Source organism: Corella eumyota, chromosome 2 (assembly GCF_963082875.1).
Source record: "Corella eumyota chromosome 2, kaCorEumy4.1, whole genome shotgun sequence".
Classification (NCBI taxonomy): domain Eukaryota; kingdom Metazoa; phylum Chordata; class Ascidiacea; order Phlebobranchia; family Corellidae; genus Corella; species Corella eumyota.
The window spans coordinates 9,554,683-9,575,527 of record NC_137491.1 but is presented as its reverse complement, the minus strand read 5'-3'; the positions used below and the strand labels follow the sequence as shown (position 1 = coordinate 9,575,527).

General features: G+C 28.5%; 3 protein-coding genes across 4 annotated transcripts; 2 read left to right on the top strand and 1 right to left on the bottom strand.

Moving 5' to 3' along the window:
* Positions 1-553: 553 nt before the first annotated feature.
* Positions 554-11,725, top strand: LOC145741556 (uncharacterized). Its single transcript, XM_082559157.1, has 13 exons — positions 554-678; positions 960-1,073; positions 1,653-1,716; positions 2,033-2,131; positions 4,459-4,555; positions 5,380-5,449; positions 5,913-6,031; positions 7,728-7,884; positions 8,611-8,705; positions 8,790-8,870; positions 9,032-9,120; positions 9,243-9,624; positions 9,935-11,725. Exons 1-13 carry the CDS (start codon positions 663-665, stop codon positions 10,796-10,798), a joined length of 2,247 nt encoding a protein of 748 aa, XP_082415283.1. The 5' UTR covers positions 554-662; the 3' UTR covers positions 10,799-11,725.
* A 212-nt stretch (positions 11,726-11,937) lies between these two features.
* LOC145742338 (choline/ethanolamine transporter flvcr2a-like) lies at positions 11,938-13,872 on the bottom strand. The gene has a single exon (XM_082560119.1). The coding sequence runs from the start codon at positions 13,870-13,872 to the stop codon at positions 11,938-11,940; it is 1,935 nt and encodes a 644-aa protein (XP_082416245.1).
* A 1,384-nt stretch (positions 13,873-15,256) lies between these two features.
* LOC145743243 (3-galactosyl-N-acetylglucosaminide 4-alpha-L-fucosyltransferase FUT3-like) lies at positions 15,257-18,802 on the top strand. 2 transcript variants are annotated; one of them, XM_082561163.1, is made up of 5 exons: positions 15,257-15,457; positions 16,625-16,819; positions 17,212-17,367; positions 17,605-17,775; positions 18,054-18,802. In XM_082561163.1, the coding sequence occupies exons 1-5, from the start codon at positions 15,273-15,275 to the stop codon at positions 18,685-18,687; spliced, it is 1,341 nt and encodes a 446-aa protein (XP_082417289.1). In that variant the 5' UTR covers positions 15,257-15,272; the 3' UTR covers positions 18,688-18,802. The 2 variants fall into 2 exon arrangements, with proteins under 2 accessions (XP_082417289.1, XP_082417288.1); XM_082561162.1 differs by lacking the exon at positions 15,257-15,457 and adding an exon at positions 15,962-16,165.
* Positions 18,803-20,845: the final 2,043 nt, after the last annotated feature.

Genomic DNA, 20,845 nt, shown 5'->3' with positions numbered 1-20,845 from the left:
ATATTTGTTTTTATTTCCAATCGATGTGAAAATAAGTAAAACACATTTATGACGTCAGAACATCTAAAATCAGCTGATAATCAACAGACACTTAAAAGTTTTAAATTTAGTTTTAGAATTGTTAAGTTAAAATAAAGCTAGTCTTCGCGGTGTTAATGTCGCGTTGTATGACGCACCAGAATATACCAGAGTTGGTTAACTTATACATTTAAATAATGAATGTACACTGACAGACTGACCGACTAGCTGACTGACAGACTGAAGCGAATAAAATGTTATAATTTGATGTTTTTGAAAAGTTATATAAAGTAGATGCATGATGATGATGAATTTGGCAGGCAGACAGAGACAGGCACCATCGGATATGTAAATTAACTGATCAGGTATATAAAGGCAATAGAAATAGTTTAGACAGGTAACAGGTTTTTTGTGCATTTTACATTTTTGCTATTTAATATTGAAACAACAAAACAATTAAGCATTCAAATTGTTTTTACTTAAAAAGTATTTAAGCATTTAATCAGTAACTATATTTGCCCAATATTGATACATTTAAGGCACTAGGTTAGGTTCTTAATTTGAAACTAAATCGAAATTTTTGAAAAATTTAATGGGTCTATAAAAGAAGTATTTAACCTATGTTAGGAAAATAAATGGATTGAATGGAATCTGCTAAAGGTAATTATAACTATTTTTTAAATTTACAATAGCTAAACAACTATTAACTAGAAATCAGAGGTTGTGTATGGAATATTAAAAAAATGTGCATAAAAACCCTTATATATTTGTAAAATTTACACACTGAAAAAACTGGGGTAAATTTTTTTAGGAGGTAAAAAAATAAAAAAAAAAGGATTAGATTAATTTAACTTAATTATAAAATTATTTTTGTTTGTTATTTATAAAGACCTGACTTTTCTCACATTAGCTTTTATATTTAATTAATGAAAATATTTCAGAGAAATTACGGCAGTTAGAGGAGGAGTTAAATAATGACGATAGCACAAGTTGTACTTCCTCTCTTGCTACCACTGTGAGTGATGAAAACGACGAACTCAACCTCGGAGCGGAAGGTTTGTTGTTTGTTACAAATTAAAAATTTGTAAACAAAAGATTTGTTGTTAAACTGTGTTGGAAAGTTAACAAAACGAAAAGTTAATGCTAAAACTGAAGTTTATTGAAGGTTAAAGCCATCAGTTGAAACTGTTTAATTTTTTTAAATTAAGGCTTTAAGCAAATTTTTTTAAAACAGATTAATATATTTTTCAAATTGAGAGATGTTAAAGTTTTATTTTACACATGTTTTTTTTTATTTCTTTTACTTGTATCAATTTTAAATTTAACTAAAAGATTACTATAGTTATTGTATTGCTAGATTAAAGATTATAACACTAGTTGTTACCTAGTTAATTTTATTTTATATTTGTTGAATATATTTTAAAGTTTAATTATGATTCTTGTCTAATATTGAAATATTTAACTTAGATGAAGGGTTTTTGGCTAACAGTTGCAACTAAAAATTACACATTGTTTGTTAAGTTTTAAGTAAAACAATTTAAATTTCAAGTAAGTACTTTATGAAATTTTTTTTTGCTGTTTTGTGACTACTGTCATTGTATCGACTGTCACTAATTCTTGGTTTTATTTTACAGCCAATTCTTTTGACCCGAGTTTTCTCAGAAATAGGGGAACATTCCTGCATGACCAACATGATAGGTGGGCTTGGGATTTATATTTCTAATTAAATATTTAGTTTGAAAGGTTAAGCTTGTGTAAAAAAAAGTGTTTTTATGAAATGAAACTTTTTTTTTATAGAAATATTTTTTATGAAAAACAAGTTTTTTTTAAAAAAATTTTGTTCTATATAAATTTCGATTGCTGAGTTATTTTTAACTCTGTTAGGCTATTTAAGTATTAGGTTTGCATAATGTAACTGAAAATTGATTTGATGAATAACTATATTTAAATTAAGTTAATAATTTAAAAATAACCATAAATTGAATTGTTAATTGAGTTTAAATTATTTATTAAGACCACACCGTTATTCAAATCGTGCAATGGTTATAATGAAGGAAATATACACATCTGTAGAATCATGTGACACAGCCAAAACATATTCATCGATTAGCAGGTATATAACTTATTATTAAATAAAACATTATGTTTTTGCAATAAAAATTTTATGTTAGACTTGAAACTATATGTTGTATAATATGGTTTTGATATTGAATTGAATATTGGTTCTTTAAATAGTTTTTTGTGGTTAAAATGTAAATGTTTGGCTTTGCTAGAAACTGGTTTTATATTTGAATTTTTTGTATTATAATTAAAAAAATAAGCTGTCTTTTTTATGTCTCTTGTTTTTTAAATGTATATATTGTTATTGTAGGTGTAGTAATCTAAATAGTTCAATATCTAGAAAAAAAAAGTTTGTTTTATATGACCCATCAAAATTGGTTTGATTTTTTTTAAGTTGAAATATTTGGCCTACTTCCTTAAGGTTGATGCCAAAGCACAATGTTTTATTTCAAAGTTGACATGTTTTTTGAAAAGTGACATGTATTGGTTATATTATAACACTATTAAGACGTGAAAAAAACAAGTTCAAATATTTCAAAAAGTTATGACGATTTTGCCATTTTAAAATGCAAATTTGTTGCGCCTTTTTATATGGTGTTTATTTTTAGGTTACTAATATAATAGCCAATTTAAAACAGTACTAGCATTAAAATTGTTTATTGTATAATAATTCAATCTTTAATTATATTTAATTAGTTATTTTGCTTTGCACCCAAATTATCATAGGTCATTAATGCACACATACTTAAATGATATATGATTTAATGTCCTGCTATGATAAAAAAACAGAAAATTGCTGTGTCATTATAAGAAAAATAAAAAAAAATAAAATAGGCCTTATTGAAATTAAAATTAAAAAAAACTTATAATTGGCTACTTTTACTGAATTGACGGACTGCGCCTTTAGTAAATAATCTCTTTTAGGTATGCTGTGTACAACTAACATACCTCTTTGTTCACCTAATGTTATGAGTGGCCGCCTTATTTGTTTAATATTTCAAATTCCGATCGGTAACATCAATACATTTTTAGGATTAAATTTTTTTTTACTATAGAAAAAGGGTTGTAACTTTTTAATTAAATTTGTTTTGCATATTAAAAGTTTATGAATATCATTTTAATTCAACATTTAAGGAACTGTGTATATTTTGTTTACATATTTTTAAGAAATACTAAAAACAAATAAATTTTAATAATTTTCACTATAAAGGCTTTGGTTATTTTAACGTAAATGTGTTATTTTACCCAACCAAAGCTTTATAGTTTTAAATAACTTTAATAAAAAAGCAGACGATATTATATGAAATAAATTGATATTAATTGAGCTTAAATAAAAAAAGAAAACACTAAATTGAACTGTCAACCTTGCAAAGGAAGTCACTTAGATTAATTTCCTTTTTAAATTGACATTTGGCAAAAAATCAACAAGTTCAGTGTATGATATTAATGACCTCTTGACTGTCTGATGTCGACCACTAAAACTAAATATGGAGGCCAATTTATCTAGCAATACTGTACCTCATGATAATTTTGAAAATGTTGTTTTGAGATAGGGTTCATAACATGATGTTATCTGTATTCTATTCAATTTTTTTTGTTTTTTTATTGGGTAAATTTTGAATTAAATGTCTCTGAATTAAATGTGTGTTTTTATATATTTTTGGTCTTAGTTATAAAGATATAATTACAATAACTAACTGGTATTTTAGTTTATTGCATAAATTTTAAGTTAAATGTTATTTTTTTGGTCTAATTTATAAAGATGAAAATCTGATAACTGATTGGTATTTTAGTTAGGGCTTATATTGTAAAATTGTTTTTTGTTTTTGGTTTGGTTAAAATCATAATTTATGGCATTGTGCTGAACTTTGTATAATGATCATTATTTAAATAAGCAGACAATACTAAATTCCTTGTGGTATCCACACCACACAGTTTATTTTGTTTACATTATAAGTTTTTGAATAGGTTTAAACTTTTATTCATCCTATCTTAGACATAAAACACTTTCAGGCCTACTTAAAATTCAAGAAATTTAATTGAATATTTATGTGGGTGTTTCTACTAATTAGTTGAGTCATGATATTTTACTTTCAGTTATTTGAGTCAACTAAAACATATTTGGCCAATTTTTGTAACTTTTTGAAATGTTAAAATATTTATATCGCAAATTTTTTTTTTTTTATGTAATAATAAAAATTCGATTATTTTTTGATTATTTTTTAAGCAAATGCGTAAATCAGCTTAAATTTATGCAACAAACTTAAATTTATGCTTGTTTTTTTGTAAAATGCTTAATTCTTTGTGCCAAATTAATAGTGTTTCTAATATTATCTATATTAGTTTTCCAAAGAATAATTTTTTAATGTTTTATTACAGTGTTTCTGACTTGTTAGATGCACGATCTGGAAACGCTGAAGAAGTTTTGTACAATCTTGGTTTCTCAGCCAGAAATGAATCGCATACAAGAAGTGAAGTAAGAAAACTTTTCATTTTTTAATAATTTTTTTTTACAATTTTTCTGTATTACGTAACATAAACATGCATATCATAAATAAATCATAATATTTATTTTAACCTTATGTTTATTCATAATTAAACTTTAAATAAAAGTTAATATTTTTAATTGGCATTTGAGTGATTTAAATTTTAAGTTATAATTAGTCATTTATATAACAAATTAATCATGTATGTCTTTTTTAGTCATAACGCATCAAATTGATATTTTGTATGAAATTTAAATCTAAATCTACATTGATAGTTTGAAATTGTTTTATTAAATTTGTTAAAAATAAGTTTTAAAATTAAAATTTTGCTACAAAAGGCCCTTAGAATAGATAAACAAATTTAATAATACTGTAATTCAATTTTTTTGGAAATTAATTGGAAATAATAATAGCTGCTTAAGATAAAAACACTTGAAAATTAGATTAATATCAGTTATTATTATTTATTTAATTATTTCTATATCAATATTTGAATTTTCAATTATATCAGTTGATTAATATTGGTTTCAATATTTGTAACTTGGCATTTCAATATTGATTTTATCGTTTTAAATGACGTATGGATGTGGGCATTTTTGTTAAAAATAAACTAAATAAATACCTGATATGCGTATATGCATTTTCAAGTAATCGAAAAATATATCTGTAACATAACACTAAAATATGTTTTTTAAGATAAATATTTTATTATTTTGTACATTTTTTAAACTTATTTGTTTATTTTTTTTTTTATGTTTGTAAGTAGTAAATACTAATTTTGCTAATTTTTGAATTTACTTGTTATTTTTTTTAGATATTATCAAGATTTAAAGCTCCACCTATAGGATTATACAAATCGCCTAAAGTTGCCCCTTATAATGAAGGTAATAAGATTTAAACTAATTCTTTAATAACTTAATAGGCGTGTTTAAAATTTAAGAACTGGAATACTTGCCTAGTTTTGTTTTTTTACGAAAATAAAAATTTATGAAAATAAACTTAAATTTTTTAACTTAGTTTTTAAACCTTTTACAATTTTAAAAAGATCATTTATAATTGGTTTGAATATTTGTTATTGATGGATGTGTTTTCGTGGTTAGCAAAATTTACATAAGAAACGTTAAATGCACGGTTTGCATTTTTTCCAAATCATTGTTTTTTACCAAATATTTTTTTTTTTTTTTGATGTTTAAATTTAACAATTTTGCACTTATGTAAAATTTAAACAAATTTTAATGAGCCAACAGTAAAACCAAAATTTCCGGATCAATAATAAAAGTGACATTTACTATTATTTTTGTATATATTTATATCACAAATTTAAATTCAAATTTTTTTGTTTTTTAGAAATTAGTTTAACGAACGACGCAAACTTGCAACATTATAGTGAGAGTATAACTAAAACAAAGGAGTGGTTAGCTTTTCAACAAGACAGCAATGCGAATGGTTATGACTATAACAGAAAGGTAAATAATTTAAAAAAATTTTTGTCACAAAATGACTAACTATTAATAAATTAAATGCAGGTTGTTAGTTTTTATATTGCAACACAACATATATTAAAATGTAAAAAAATTGGTCTAAAAACTTTTAGATGAATTAATTACCATAGCTATTTAGAATTAAAATCATGTTTAAAAGGAAGCCCAAATTTAGATTAATTAGGAGTTCCTTTTCAACTTTACATATTTTAATTAAATATTATAAATTAAGTAAAGTGTTTGTATAGTGCTATTATGTCATTATAAATTTATTTAAATTTTAATGTTAGTTTGCAAAAAGTATGTTGGTGCAATTATAATTAATTGGTTTGTTTACTTGTATTGATATTTATTTTGGGCATACCTACAACTTAATATAGGACTACGGGGTAAAAACAATTTTTTAAACCGAATAATTTTATTTTTTTTGTTTGTGAAAAATGTTAAAGTAGCTTTTATACAAATATGTTAAACTATAGTATATGCAAATATAATTAGAAATCCTTGGAAAAGTTCACTAAATTTTATTTGCCTAAAAATTTTCGGGGATTTTGAAAATACTTTTCAGTCCATTGGGTTTCATCTCTATCCCTGTTTATAGTTTACTGCGTGTCAGCGCTTTGTATGCGACCCTAAAATGGGCTATTATGACGTCATAATAGCCACTGTGTTGCAAGTTTACATGCTGTGCTTGTATCTAAACTGACAATTTTATTGTTTTTTTTGTTGTTAAAATGTTTGAAATAAAAGCAGTAGAATTTTAGTTTTAGATATAAATAACATTTTCAAGAAAAACATTGGTTAGAATATACACAATTAAAATTCTATCCTAAATTTTTTCTACGTATTTTATATTATTGTAATACGTTTAACCCTTTCACAACCAAAAACTTTGTATAACATACGAAATCGCGTTAACAATACACGTTTCGTAGTTAAATGGTTATGATTCCTAGTTAATATAAGTTACATAATAAACGTGCTGTTATCAGGTCAGTTTGTTATTAATATAAAAATTAATATTAAATTATTATGTCTGATTTTTAAAATTTGTAGGTAATTTATGAATTCTATTGAAATTTTTTTTTATTATATATTAACATCCTAGCTTATATAACTAGGGTTCGTTGTTGTGTAGAAATATTGGATTCATAATGGGTTTCATATTCTATTCAAATTGGTTATCTGTATTGTTTTAAGATGCAGCAAAATAAGATAACTATGTTATTGCTAGTATAAAAATGTGTCAAGAGTTTAAATTTTTTTTTGTTTTGTAAAAATTGTTATTTTTTTGGTTTTGAAAATTGTTTTTAGTAATTTTAAAAAGAATTTTGATAGTAGTTTTTCGTGGTAACAAATAACTTTCAGAGAACTGTTTTTTATAAAATTAATTACTTTTTTTTAAAAAATATTTACAATTCTCAATACACAGTAGGTTGAAATCATTATATCGGGCCACGTGTTTTTAATGTTAATGTAATAAAAATACATTCCTTAGTTTAAACTTTCAATTTTAAAAACGGTCAAGTTAAACACATTTTTCCTAATTTAGAAAATATAAAAAACTTAAAAAATATACTTAATAAATATCATATTCTATCTATTATCTATTTTATTTTTATTTTTTTTTTTTAATAAAAAATACATTTTTTCAATTTCTAATCAAATTGTGGCATCACAGAGCTCGAACGGTGGCGAACAATCTTCTCTTGTGACGTCATTGACGGCGGGAAAGCGAGTCGCGCGGAATCCGAAGCTCAGAAGGAAATTTTCGAAATCTCGACAATCCTCTTTCGATCTTCTTCCCGATCTTAAAGAAGAGGACGCCACGAGCGAAGGTAAGTGACATCAAAAAAGTGTGACGTCATCGACCTAAGTTTAGCTTTAAATTTGACGGCTTAACATTCGTGTGACGTCATTGTTATTGATGTGGTTGTAATTCCTTAAACAAAAAAGCCGCAAATGAAAAATTCGTCGAAATTTCAACGGTGCATAAATTACGCCTTTGCTTCTATTATGTTCTACCTCTATAACCCTATATCAGCAAACCTGTTTTAAAGGCATTTATTTTAAACGCGTTTTGTAATGTTGGCCTTTATAGGGTTGCGCATATTTTGATGTTTTTAAACTTGGTTTTATATTCGTTTGCATATTGTACTTGTAATAGGAATAGGTTTGTACGTGTAATAAATATACTGGTAATGTACTAAATAGCTAATGGTTTGTAATTAGTTTGAATAAGTTAATTGCATCACATTTATATTAATTAATTTAATAAACTAAACAATAATCAAATATATATAATAAAATCACGTTAATAATTAAAAAATATTTAAAAATTAATATATTTGTAAAAAATAATGTATTATCTTTTAAAAACTGAAAACAATTTTTTTTAAAATAATCCTAACTTTTAATCCTTATCTTCCAGTTTTATTATTAATTATTTTTTCCTTTTTTACCACAATTTCCTTTTATTTTTTTAATCTAAATAACGTTATATAAAAATTTTCCTTTTTTTAAATTGTATTTTTAATTTTTTTAATTTTATTTCCAATTTTTAGTTGAAGGTCAAACAAAGAGAACCGAAGAAGAAGGCAGCTCAGCGTTCGCACCTATCCGAGAGAGTTCGACCGAACTGAGAACGCCCACAGATCAGGTATGACGTCATTTTTGCAATCGTGACGTCATTTTGAGGTTTTAGAGTCGCGCAGTTTTATTGACTATGTTTTTTTTTATTTAGAAGGTTCAACCATTTTCCAACGATGCGATATCGAACGTCAGCGAAATAAACTCGGATAAATCTGATAACGCCTTTATCGAGGTAATTTTATGACGTCATACAAATCCATATATGTACAATTTATAGCCCTTAAAAATAAAAAAACTGCCGTTTGTAGTGCGCGGCAAGTTTTTGTCATTTAATAGTAGTCAACCAAATGAGTAAAAACGATTATTTTTAAAAATTAATTTTAATTGTTTTAGGATGATTCCCTGAAAGATCCTCTTCAGAATAAGAGACCGACTTTAATAAATTCACAACTTGAGTCTTTTGAATTGGAAGAAATTATCAGGTATAAAACTAGTACATAAATTTACAAAAAAATGTTTTAGTTAAAACTTGCACAATGTGGTTAACTTTTTTTACATTTTTAGAATTTTTTATTCATTTTTTTTTTGTTTTTTTTTATTAAAGCAACGAGGGGGTCTCTGAACAATACAACCGATCTCACAACGGGGGATCCCCTTACCGGTCGTCGCGCAGAATCGGCGTCGTGGCCTTGCCGGTCGGTCAACGCAATGATCTCATATCACACAACAGTGAAAAAACACTTCGGAAAAACGAATCGTCCGTCCGCGGGAGTTCGGGCTACGAAACCCCGCCGTCTGATGTTGGAAGCGACGATAACGAATCTTCTAGTGGTTTTGGGGAGGAAGATTTGGGACATCAGGATGCGGTGTTGCAACATCAGGACACAGTAGTAAGTAGACAGGATACAGTGGAAGAATTAACACCACGAGCGGATAATAATTTCTCCACGAAAATTATTCCAAAATCTGTTACCGAATCTGTAAAGGTAATTTTTAACATTCATATTTTTCTGGATTTTTAGACTATCTATGTATGGTGTTATGTTGCAATATACCGGTTCAAGAAGTCACGTTGTGCAGCTACCTAATTAGAACTGATTAGTAGGAGCTTAAAATAGTTGCAGATAAATTGTGATAGTACCACATAGCGCCAATGTGTATTTAGTTGGTGCCTTGGGCTCTAGAAAGCTGTTAAAATCCTTAAAAAACATCAATTCTATAAAAAAAATTAAAAAGTTAACGTTTTTATTGTTATTTCTTTTTTTAACTTCGTTTTTTTTTTTCTTTACTTTTTAGTCTGAATGTGAGTGTGGTAATCACTTCGGGGAATCACCTTCGGTCAGCACTCGCTTCGAGTTTGACGTTCAACTTGGCACCGGTCACGTGATGCAAGACGCAGTTAATGACGTCACGTTACCAGGCACGGTAAAAAACGATGACGTCAGCAATTTCGCCAACGGGAACTGTAACAGCAATAAGCGTTTCGATTTTAAAGCGATTTCCTTGGACACAGCTCTTTCAAATCCCTTGTACGGCTCTATGACGTCACTGAGTTTCGACGTGACGTCACAACCTAAAAACACGCGCTATATTTTAACGCACCGGTCACCTACTAGCGGCAAATGTCGCGTAGCTTCAAAAAATCGTCAAAGACGACGCGAACTTGCCTGCGAATCGGCACTTACCGGCGCGCAAAATGACGTCACGATGACGTCACTGGTTCGTGACAACGATGGTCACGTGGCCAAGGAGAAGAAAAATCCGGTGACCAGAAAGAACTTATTGTTTAGGTCGGAAAGTGCGCCCGTGTTTCTTGAAAGGGTTAAAGAACTGGCTAGTTCAACAGTTCGAAAACTAGAAGACCTAAAACATTTGAAATCAAACGGAAACGAGAAAAAAGCCGAAATCAACGGAATAAATATAGGACAAAATAACAACAAATGCACAGTTGCACAAGAATTATACACAGCTAATAATCATTGTATTAATATTGACAAAAAACTCTTAGATTTGAAAAACCACAACAATCATGCATTATTAATTGAGGATAAACGAAGGGACGATAACAATAACTCTAACCTGAACGAAAGGAATTCAAATAGAAGAGGAAAATTAGTTAGACAACGCCCTACTACTTCTATAAATGAAAACACTTCTTAAGAGTTAGTTATTATATTATATAAATATGTTCATGTGTTAAATTTTGTTATATATTATATAAATATGGAAACGTATTATAAAAATAACAATTTTTGTTAAATTTAGTCTAAAACGAAATGTATTTTATATTATGCTAAATATTTGGGGTCTTAAAAATTTTGCAGTATTTTTTGGATAACGTTTTTTGCGGTATTTAGTTGCTAAAACTTTTGCAGTATTTTTAGTTTCTATCATTCAAATTGTGCAGTATTTTTTGGTTGGAATTTTTGCAGTTTTTTTGGTGCCTTATTAAGTTATAAAAGTGTATTTTTGTTGTAAAGAAACAGATTTTTATATGATCTTTATATTTTTCTCCTTTGTTGGTTATTTACCATTGCGCTTATTTATTAGTTCCTAACCAAGCTAATCAACCTATTTTGTAAATTTTTTTTTTTTTTATAACTTTAGTGATGTTACTAATATAGAAAGTTATAGTGTAAAGAATTATAAGAATTTTGTGTTGCTGCAATTTAATTTTCTAAACATTTTCTTTTTGTGTTTTTTTTTTTATATTAAATTAATAACATTCCGTTTCTTAAACTGCAATACTTGGTATTTGGAAACATTCTAATTTTTTTTTACATATTGCTATATTTGATAAATACCTAAAAAAATTGACCCTACTTGTTTTTATGTTAAGTTATAACTGCTTTCTAAATATATTAAAGCTCTTTTTATATTATAAACACTAGAAAAATAAATTAAATTGGTATTCTTATTTTGATATAAAGTTAGATAAAAAACTAATTTTTTTTTTTGTACAAATTTTTTAGTTTAAATGTGGCCTTGTCATTATTATCGCAATTATCAAATTTCAACCTTTTTGCTGCTTTTTTAGCTTAACTTTTATTATTTTTCTATTTTTTCACGCCTTGCTCGTCACTTAACTTCTTAAAATTTATTTACTTGCAAATAAATTACTCGTTACTGCGTCTAAGTTACACACTAACATAAAGTTTTTAATAGATTTTTATTTATTAAGATTATTTCACATATTTACACATTAAAATTCTGACAAAATATTGTTTTTTTTTTACAAAAAAATTATCAAAAGAGATTTAAAATTAAACTAAAATTTCCTATTTCTATATTGAAAAAAATTAACTACGTTGACCACTTGATGTCAGCAGCGATCGATTCTCCCGTGCCTCTATGACGTCATCAGTGACGTAGGTCTGCGAGGCCTTGTAACGTTTGTATTCGGGGTGAAGTAGAAACAAAGCCAGCAAAATACATGCTACTGAGAATGCGCTAGGAACGCATGAAGCGGCCACCGAAGGCGTCAGACTCTGGGCCGCGACGTCATTTGTAACGATGTTTAAAGCAATTCGGCCAACAATTGGGTAAAGAACAAAGAACGCCATCCAGGACATCACAAGAACGCATGAGAAGTTGATTTCATGAAGTGGGTAGGTGACCTCGGATGCTATCTCAAACAACGCAGTTTCAGCTATACCCATGAATAAACCAAGTGCCATATGCGACACATACAACCCTATAACACTTTTTAACACAAGAGATAAGGTTATACCACATGTGCTAAGAGCTAACCCCGCCATCCCAAACAAAGTGGTTTCTCTGTAACGTTTAGTTTTGTCTAGAATCCGCCCTGCTAAAAAGGGCCCAACGCTGAAGCACACAAACATAGCTGTAAGGATTCGTCCCGAAATGACGTCATTCATATCGATGGCGTCATCGTTGTCTCGAAAAGTGTCGCGCATCATTGAAGACAAAAGTGTGATGCTGTTTGCTGCCGAAGAGGCCGACACTCCGTAAAATAAAGCGATCAACAAAAAATCACGATTTTTCAGCAGCGATTGTTTTTTATTAACAACCGCTAGATGGCCCCTCGGAGTAGATTTTTTTTCTTGACGTAAACATTGTGCAGTACTTGGTGGAAAATCAGGTCGTTGCTTAATAAACCCCAGTGTAAGTAAAAATGTCAATATCGACATGCCGGCTGTGCAAGAAAACATTGTCACAAGTTTAAATTCGAGCATCGAGAGACCATTTGTTTCAATTTCTACTTCAACTCCCTCTTCGTCTAGCATATTGGGTGTTATTATTAAGGTGGCGGGTATAAAAGACCCGATCGCAACTCCACTTCCGACTGAGATAAAAGAAGCGGCCAAAGCTGTTGAGACTTCGCTTGCAGCAAACCAAGTTGCTGCCACTAATGGCGGTATTGTCATGGCAATTGCGTTATTAGCGCCCATTATGGTTTGTCCGGCTATGGCCAATGCAAAACCATGTTCTCGGCTTGTCATAGCTGCTGTAAGAAGGATGGTCCCCAGTGATGAACTTCCCGTCATTAAAAGACATAATCCCCGCAAACTTAGTCGATTTTTCCCGATGTATGCGACTATAGGAACCACACAAAATGTGGCTAAAGATCCGGCGTTTGTTAGCCAGTCCACCGCGCCGGGTGGCACATCGTAGTATGCCGAAAAAACGTCGTTAATTTGTCCAAACACGACTGAAATAAACGATCTAACGAAAATTGAAAGGCAAACGACTAGTAGAACAAACCAGCGAAGTTTGGTAAGCCTTGTTTCGTTAGCTTTAACGTTAACCCACTGTGAGCTATCATGTCTTAGTGCTCTGTTGTTGGTTGTATCTTGGTGTGATGTTTTTTCTCTTTTGCTTTCGTCGATGGTGTTGTTGTTTTCGTCTTCTGAAAGTAGTAGTTTATTATCGCCGCTAGGGTTACATTGCTGGCTACTAACGGACGATAACTCGTCGTCTTTTCTTTCTAGAAACTTCGTCTCTTCTTTTAAGACATCATATGATTTGTAATACGTTCTGCGGTCGCCTTGTAGGTGTTTTTCGGCTAAGTAGATCATGTAGTCCGATCCCACTCCTGAACTTAGCTCATCGTCTCCTTCGTTGACGTCTGACATCTCGCTGTCAGACGTATACGAAACGTAACATGACGTATCTTCTCCGCTATCATAAACACTCGAACCACAATAGCTGTAACCTGATTTTAATTTTTCGTTAAATATTATTTGCGAACTAAAAACAGTAAGATCCATTGTAATACACCAACAAAAAGTTATTAATGACCAGTAAGGGTCATTTTTTGTTTATATAGAGCGTTGCCTAATTATATAAGGAAATGTGATTGTTATTAAGTAGATTAAATGGTGTATTATTAATAAGGATTGAGTTTAACTAAAATAAATTTGTTGCTAATTGACTTTTAATCGTAAAGTTGTGATGCAATTTATATTGTCTTTTAATTAACATTTTTCGAATGTCCTATTTTGATTACATTTGGTTGTTGATTGATTTAGTTGCTTAATAAACATTTGCATCTATATCATAAACGCCTCTTTATTTAATTCAACTTTTAAACGGATATAGTCTAAGGTAATACTATCCAGGCAATTAATTTACTTCTTATTTTTAAGTTAATATGCTAAATGCAAAACGCAATCGCGTATATTGTATAGTCTATTTATGTAAGTAAAAATGGCTAGAGGTGATATCGCTTAAAGTTCGATTAAAAAATGTTACTCTACGTTTAAGATGTTTATTTGTTTTTTTTGGAATCGATGATAATAAAATAAGTAGGTTTATGTCATTTACCATTTAAATGGCGAATCTGTTTTTAAAAATCAATAAAATAAGTAACTAACTTTTGTAGTTTAAGGTAATTTGAATAAGGAATAGAATTCGTATAAAATTGTCGAAGATATAGATTAATATAAACACCAATAAGGCCTTTAACAGTTTTATAATTTTAAGCTAATGGCATTTCATTAAAATCAATAGCGTTTGTTGTAATACAAAAGCAATTATTACAAATAAAATGCATTTTACTAGCAAATTACCTCATGTAGCAGGATGTTAGAAAGTCGTACATTTATTTATTTGGGCATTTGCTGTTTTAGATAAAACGCGTAGGGCTTTGTGATCCTTTCATAGTATACCAAGCGTGTTGTCACTAAAGAGTAACAGTTAGCAAGCTTGTATAAACTAATAAATTGTTTTTATTTGCAATCAGCTACTTAAACAATTATTAGTTTTTATTGTTTGAAAAACTTAGGCTATGCCAGTCAATCTTAACTTATTACGGCTAGAATTGAAACATAGTAAGAAAAGAGAGTAAACTACATCACAAAAAAGGGAGTCAAAAAAAAAATGGAAGTTTCTGCTTTATGTTTAAATCGTTGTATCAAAAACAAATGTGAGTAATTGTACAAATGTCGAAAATGACAAATCTGTTTCCGTAATTTAACTCAATTGCAAACAACTATTTAATGAACTAGCACAGGAAAAAGCTATTTGTTGAAAGTCTAGTCACGTTATTCAAATTTGTTTAAAACAATCAAAAAGGTTAAAAATTTAATTTTAGTATAAAAAAGGCGAACTCTATGGTTAATAATTAAACGTTAAGCTTTATCAAACAGGTCATGGTACAGAAATTGAAATGGCAAGTCGTAGATTGTTTCTGCTAGGTTGTTTATTCGTGTATTGCTGTATGTTAGCATATGATGCTGTTATATTTGAAAATGTCAACATCGGGGCAGATATCTACCAGACTTTTAAAATAGAAGGCTGGAATATTTACTCAAAGGAGCCATATCATTTTAACCATTCAGTGCTGAAAATAAGGTAAGGGCAACGTATCATTATTGCAAGCTTACGGCTTGCAACTGTTGTTAAACAAATTTTCAATAACTGTTTGGTAACGTGAAAAACTATTCTTCACATTTTTGGTTTTAGAATAAACATGATAAAAAGAAATTCAGGGTTTTTTTTATTTTTCTCTTAGTTTAGTTTTTGTTTCTTAACATTTGGTTTCTGTTTTACTTTTATTAACTTTTACATTTAATAAAAAAACGTAGAATTTTATGTTTTTGCTTACCAAAAAAAATGGATAATTAAAAGCAAAACACAGTAAATTTGAAACAAATTTTGAAATTGTCATTAGCGAACTATGTTTACTTTTGTCATTATGAATTACTTTACAACAAATGGGTTTAGTAAATAAAGTCGCCGGTGGTTGTACCTTTGTTACCTGTGCTTTTGTCTGCCGTTCCAGTAACGGTTAATATCAATGGATTAAATTCAGTAGTAAGCCAAACTACAGTCATTTTGTTACTAAGCCCAAATCTGTTTAAAAATGACTCAGTTTAACATAACTTTGCATCGAAATGGAAGGTTTGCTGTGCTAGTTATTTTAGGAGTTTATTTTTTAATTTATAGCCAAGACAAAGTTATATTTGAGAGCCTAAACGAAAGGTTAAATGACATTAATGGAGTTTTTACTAACACCAGAACGACTTCTATGTTCAGCTTTAATAGAACAATTTTTAAAACGTATGTCATTCACATCTTAATTTTTGGAAATTGGTAATTAATTAAGGCCATTTTTAATTTGTATAATTGTTTTATAATACAAAAGTATGGAAAAAAAAGTTTGTTAGGTATGATACTTATACATTAATTTTGTGGCCTAAAACTTAACGGTCTAATCAAACTATCAATTTTAACAACGTTAGGAACATCTTTTATTAATATTTAACTTAATATTTTGATACCTTTCGTATTGTTAGCTTAACGTGTTATTATACTTACAAATAATATGAACCCACCTACTAATATGTCATTAATATTACACTCTTTTATTGACGAGTCTTTGTGTTAGTTTTTTTTCATGTTATACATTTATTTTATCATATGGCCAATATTTATGTCTGAAATTTGCTATTCTATAAATAAGAATTTTAGTTTTTATTTACAACTATAATTACTTTTTTTTATTTTTACTTTTTACAGGGAGTCAAAACCAAAAGTTATTTTATTATGGCGACCGTTTTTCGGGGTAGCTATACAAGAGCAACATGCGTGTCGAGGTTGTGTCTTAACGCATGACAGATCAGTAGCTGGTGAGGCTGATGCTATTGTATTTCATTGTGCTGACCTTAGAGATTCAAGATCGAGTTTGCCTCAAATAAGAGCACCATGGCAAAGGTAAACAAAGAAGTAATTTTTTTATCGTTAAGGCGCCTAAACTTTTTATAATTAATGTATATGAAACATATAAACCCCATTTTTTAACAAGTATTTTACTCTTACTCTTTAAACATGTTCTAAACCGTAAAGTTAAAAATACATTGGTTTGATAAAAAAAGGGTCCTGGTTCGTAGAACTTCCTTGGCCTTATATTATCTTTTGTTCAAATGACATTACTCTGTATATTATCAAACAGCGAAAGTTTATTTAACAACGCCTTTGAAAAATGAAACTGTTATATTGACTTTGTTTTAAAATTATTCATACGACCATACACTTTCATTTGATAAATTGTTTATTTAAAATAGCAAAAACTCTTAAAAATAAATAAGTATTACGTTTTGTTATAGATATGTTTGGGCGTGCATGGAGCCTCCAGGTAACGTTAGATTTACATTCCAGAAACTTCTAACAGAAATGGATAATGTTTTTAATTGGACTATGACTTACCGAACTGATTCAGATATTTTAATGTCATATGCTATATTATGGGATCCCGTTAACAAGTATTTTTTTATTCTACTGACCTTTTTTTATTTTAAATGTTTGGTATACTAATAATTTGTAAAATACTCTAACTTTATACGCTAAAATTAGCTGTAGTTTGTTTAAACTTAAAGAATTTTATTATTGTTAGATTAGTTTTTGTTACTTCCAAAAAAATTAAGATAAGAGAAATATTATGTGGCCAGTTTAACTAATTGTAAGTGTATGTTTATTTAATATGAAACTATTTCATTTAGAACTGTAGCTGAAATTACAGCCAATAAGAATGCTACAGAACTGGTAGTTTGGGCTGTTTCAAATTGCCATGCGGAAGCTCGCATGAAATATGCTAATGAGTTGGCTTTACATGTATCTGTAGACTACTATGGAAAATGCTATGGAAAAACAACAGGGTTAAATATAGCTAGGTAAGTTCTATTAAATATATAAATATACAACATTATGATTTATGTATGTTACGAATGCATTGGGAGCTTTATTAGCATCGTCCGCCAAGTTTATAAAATGCGGAATTAAGGAATTTTTATAATCTTACTCTAATCTTCTTTTGTACATTCCGCCCTTTCCGCATTCATTTTAGTACTACTCGTTTCAACCGGCGGATGACGCTGATAGAGATCCATGTATTGTATATACCTTTTCTTGAAATAAATTTTAAAATATTTTTACATAATAACTTTTGCAGATACAAATTTTATCTGGCTTTTGAGAACTCTCACTGTAAAGATTACATTACCGAAAAATTTTGGAGTCAGGCCCTATCAAGTTTTACAGTTCCTATAGTGATGGGTACAACACGAGAAGACTACGAAAAAGTAGCACCACCCCATTCATTTATACACGTCGATGACTTTGATTCACCAAAAGAACTAGCTGCTTATTTAATAAAATTGAATAATGACGATAAATTGTATAGTGAGTATTTACGCTGGAGGTCGCTGCCGGACAGCGGGTATGGCAATTGGAAGACCGATATCAGCGCTAATCCGAAATTAAAAGGTGCTGCATATAAACGCATTGTGGATAGCGTCCAGGACTCGCCCAACTCTATGTGTAGGCTATGTAATAAATTAAAAAACGAGCCACCTGGCAATACAGTAGATGTGATCGAAAAACTGGACCAATGGTGGTACGGGAAAAGTTATACTTCTTCTAGCAGCGAATTTCCGATTTGCTCTAAACATTCTGGGCCTTCGGGTTTGCCTTTAAGACCTTATGTGACTTTTGCGTATTCTTTTTTGTTTTTTTTATTTGCAGGTATTATATTTTGGTGCGTATTTTATAAACGAAAACATACAAAAGACAGAACACTTTTATAGCCAAAATTTTTATTCAATTTTTTGTTTATTTGTTATGTTTCAAATATTATTTAATTAGGTTATGCATTCGTTTACCCTTATTTGTTTTTTAGTGTTTTTTTAAAGCGTTAATAAAAACTTTTATAGAAAAGTTGTTTATAATTTTTAACGAGCGAGGATAAACTAAAAAATTGTTGGAAGCTCTGAGGGGGATTTTTTAAAATAAATATTTGAAAATTAAAATTCTTGGTTAGGGCATCATGGTTTAATAGTACCCGCTATATAGATACAATTTATTTTAAACCTTATTGAAATTTCTCTGCAGTAGTATATTATGTAGATAGTGAATTAATAATAAGATTTCTTTGGTAGTTTTTTACATAATTTTTTACTTTACAGCTTCGAAATAGTTTCTACATATTTGAATAAAAAAATGAATCAAAATTCAACAAAAAAGCTGAGAATGAGAAAAAAACGTGAAAATTACATGAACGAAGGATTTCTAGTTTCTGACCTTAACCTAAAAGTGGATGAATTATTTATAAGGTAGTTTTATATATTGTTATAAATAATGTGTCTACAAGAAACAATTTATGTTAATTTAAATTAATGTTATGAAAAATAGTAAAGTAAAAAAAAAAAAATGAATGTTCTATTAGAAAAAAGAATGTGAAGGTATGACCCTATAAGAGTTATACACAAACAAAATTGCTTAACAGTTAATTAACTTATTGCAAAAAATATTTAATTTTAAATAAAAAGCTTGTTGCGAAATTATTAATTTTAAATTTAATATTGAAAACAATTTTTTATTTTAGTATTAAAAAATGTTATTTAAATTTTTTAATTTAGGTGGTTTAATTTGCCAGCAACACAGGAAACATTAAAGAAGGAATTTAACGAAATAAAACAAAAGAAAAAATTGTACGTACCATTATAATTTTTAATTTTAAACCTGTTTTTAAAAACTACTTATTAATATACATGTTAAATTTTAGATATATAACTAATAATACCATAACTTAGTTCTTACTAAGATTAAACCTGTATACAGACGAATAGTGCTATTGGTAATTAAACTTACGATTTAAAGTTTATACTTAAATTACAAAAGTTCATGTCACAAGCTAAAGGTTGTACTGCTAAGTATTGATTAATTGAGTTATTTATATACGGAAAAATCATTTTTAATTTTCTTCTTATTATAGAAAAAATGAAAACATAGTTGAAGAAACAAACAACAATGTCAACAACAACCAACCTCAACCAGTTCCTTCTCCAAGATTCGTAAAAAGTCCTCCCTGCTCGAGATCAATTAAAAGTCCTGCCACTCTTACCACTCCCTCCTTCAAGAATGAGGAGAAACCACTTCTGAGTCCTCGGAGGAGATCAACAAACAAAAGAAGCTCTGGTGCAAAGGTTGGTAAAATTTATTAAAATTTAAAAAATTAAATAGTTTAAACTTATTTGGTAAACCAGATTTTTAGTAACAATCATGTTTTTTAATTCTAATTAATTGCCAGTGAGTTATAGATCAGTTTAAATATTTCGAAATGTTTTTAACTAAGTCTTGTATTGATGTTAATGTCATTAAACTCAAAATTTGAACAATTAAACAAAAAAATCAAATTGTATATACATTTTTTTATATCTTTTAACATTTTTCACTCACTTTATTTTAAATTAATGGTCATGTGTTGTAGGATAGGCTTCTAGTAATTGTATTCAGGCATACCGCTACTGAATAACGTTTATATAAGATAACATAAATGAACCATTAGTTTGTGGTTTAATTAAAATATATTTTATTCGTATATACAATTACATTTACAACAGTATACTTACATTGTAAAATTTTTTTTTAATATTAATAAAATTTTACGTGTGAAAAGGCAACATTGGGTTTGCATAAGGTTGGGAAAAATGTCACATATTCACATGTGGTTTTTTGATCAAATAAAATGTGATTTATTGAATTGGTGAAATACCAGTTTTATATTTCTAGTAAATGTTTAACCATATTTAGATGTAGAATTTTAACTATTGAAAATGAAATGTAGTTCATAAATAAATTGTTAAAAGGTTTTTATAACGTCCAGTTTTACTTTATAGGATTGTTTTTTAGGTTCTAGATTTATTTTTTATTTTTAAATATAAATAAATATGTATTTTGTTTGGT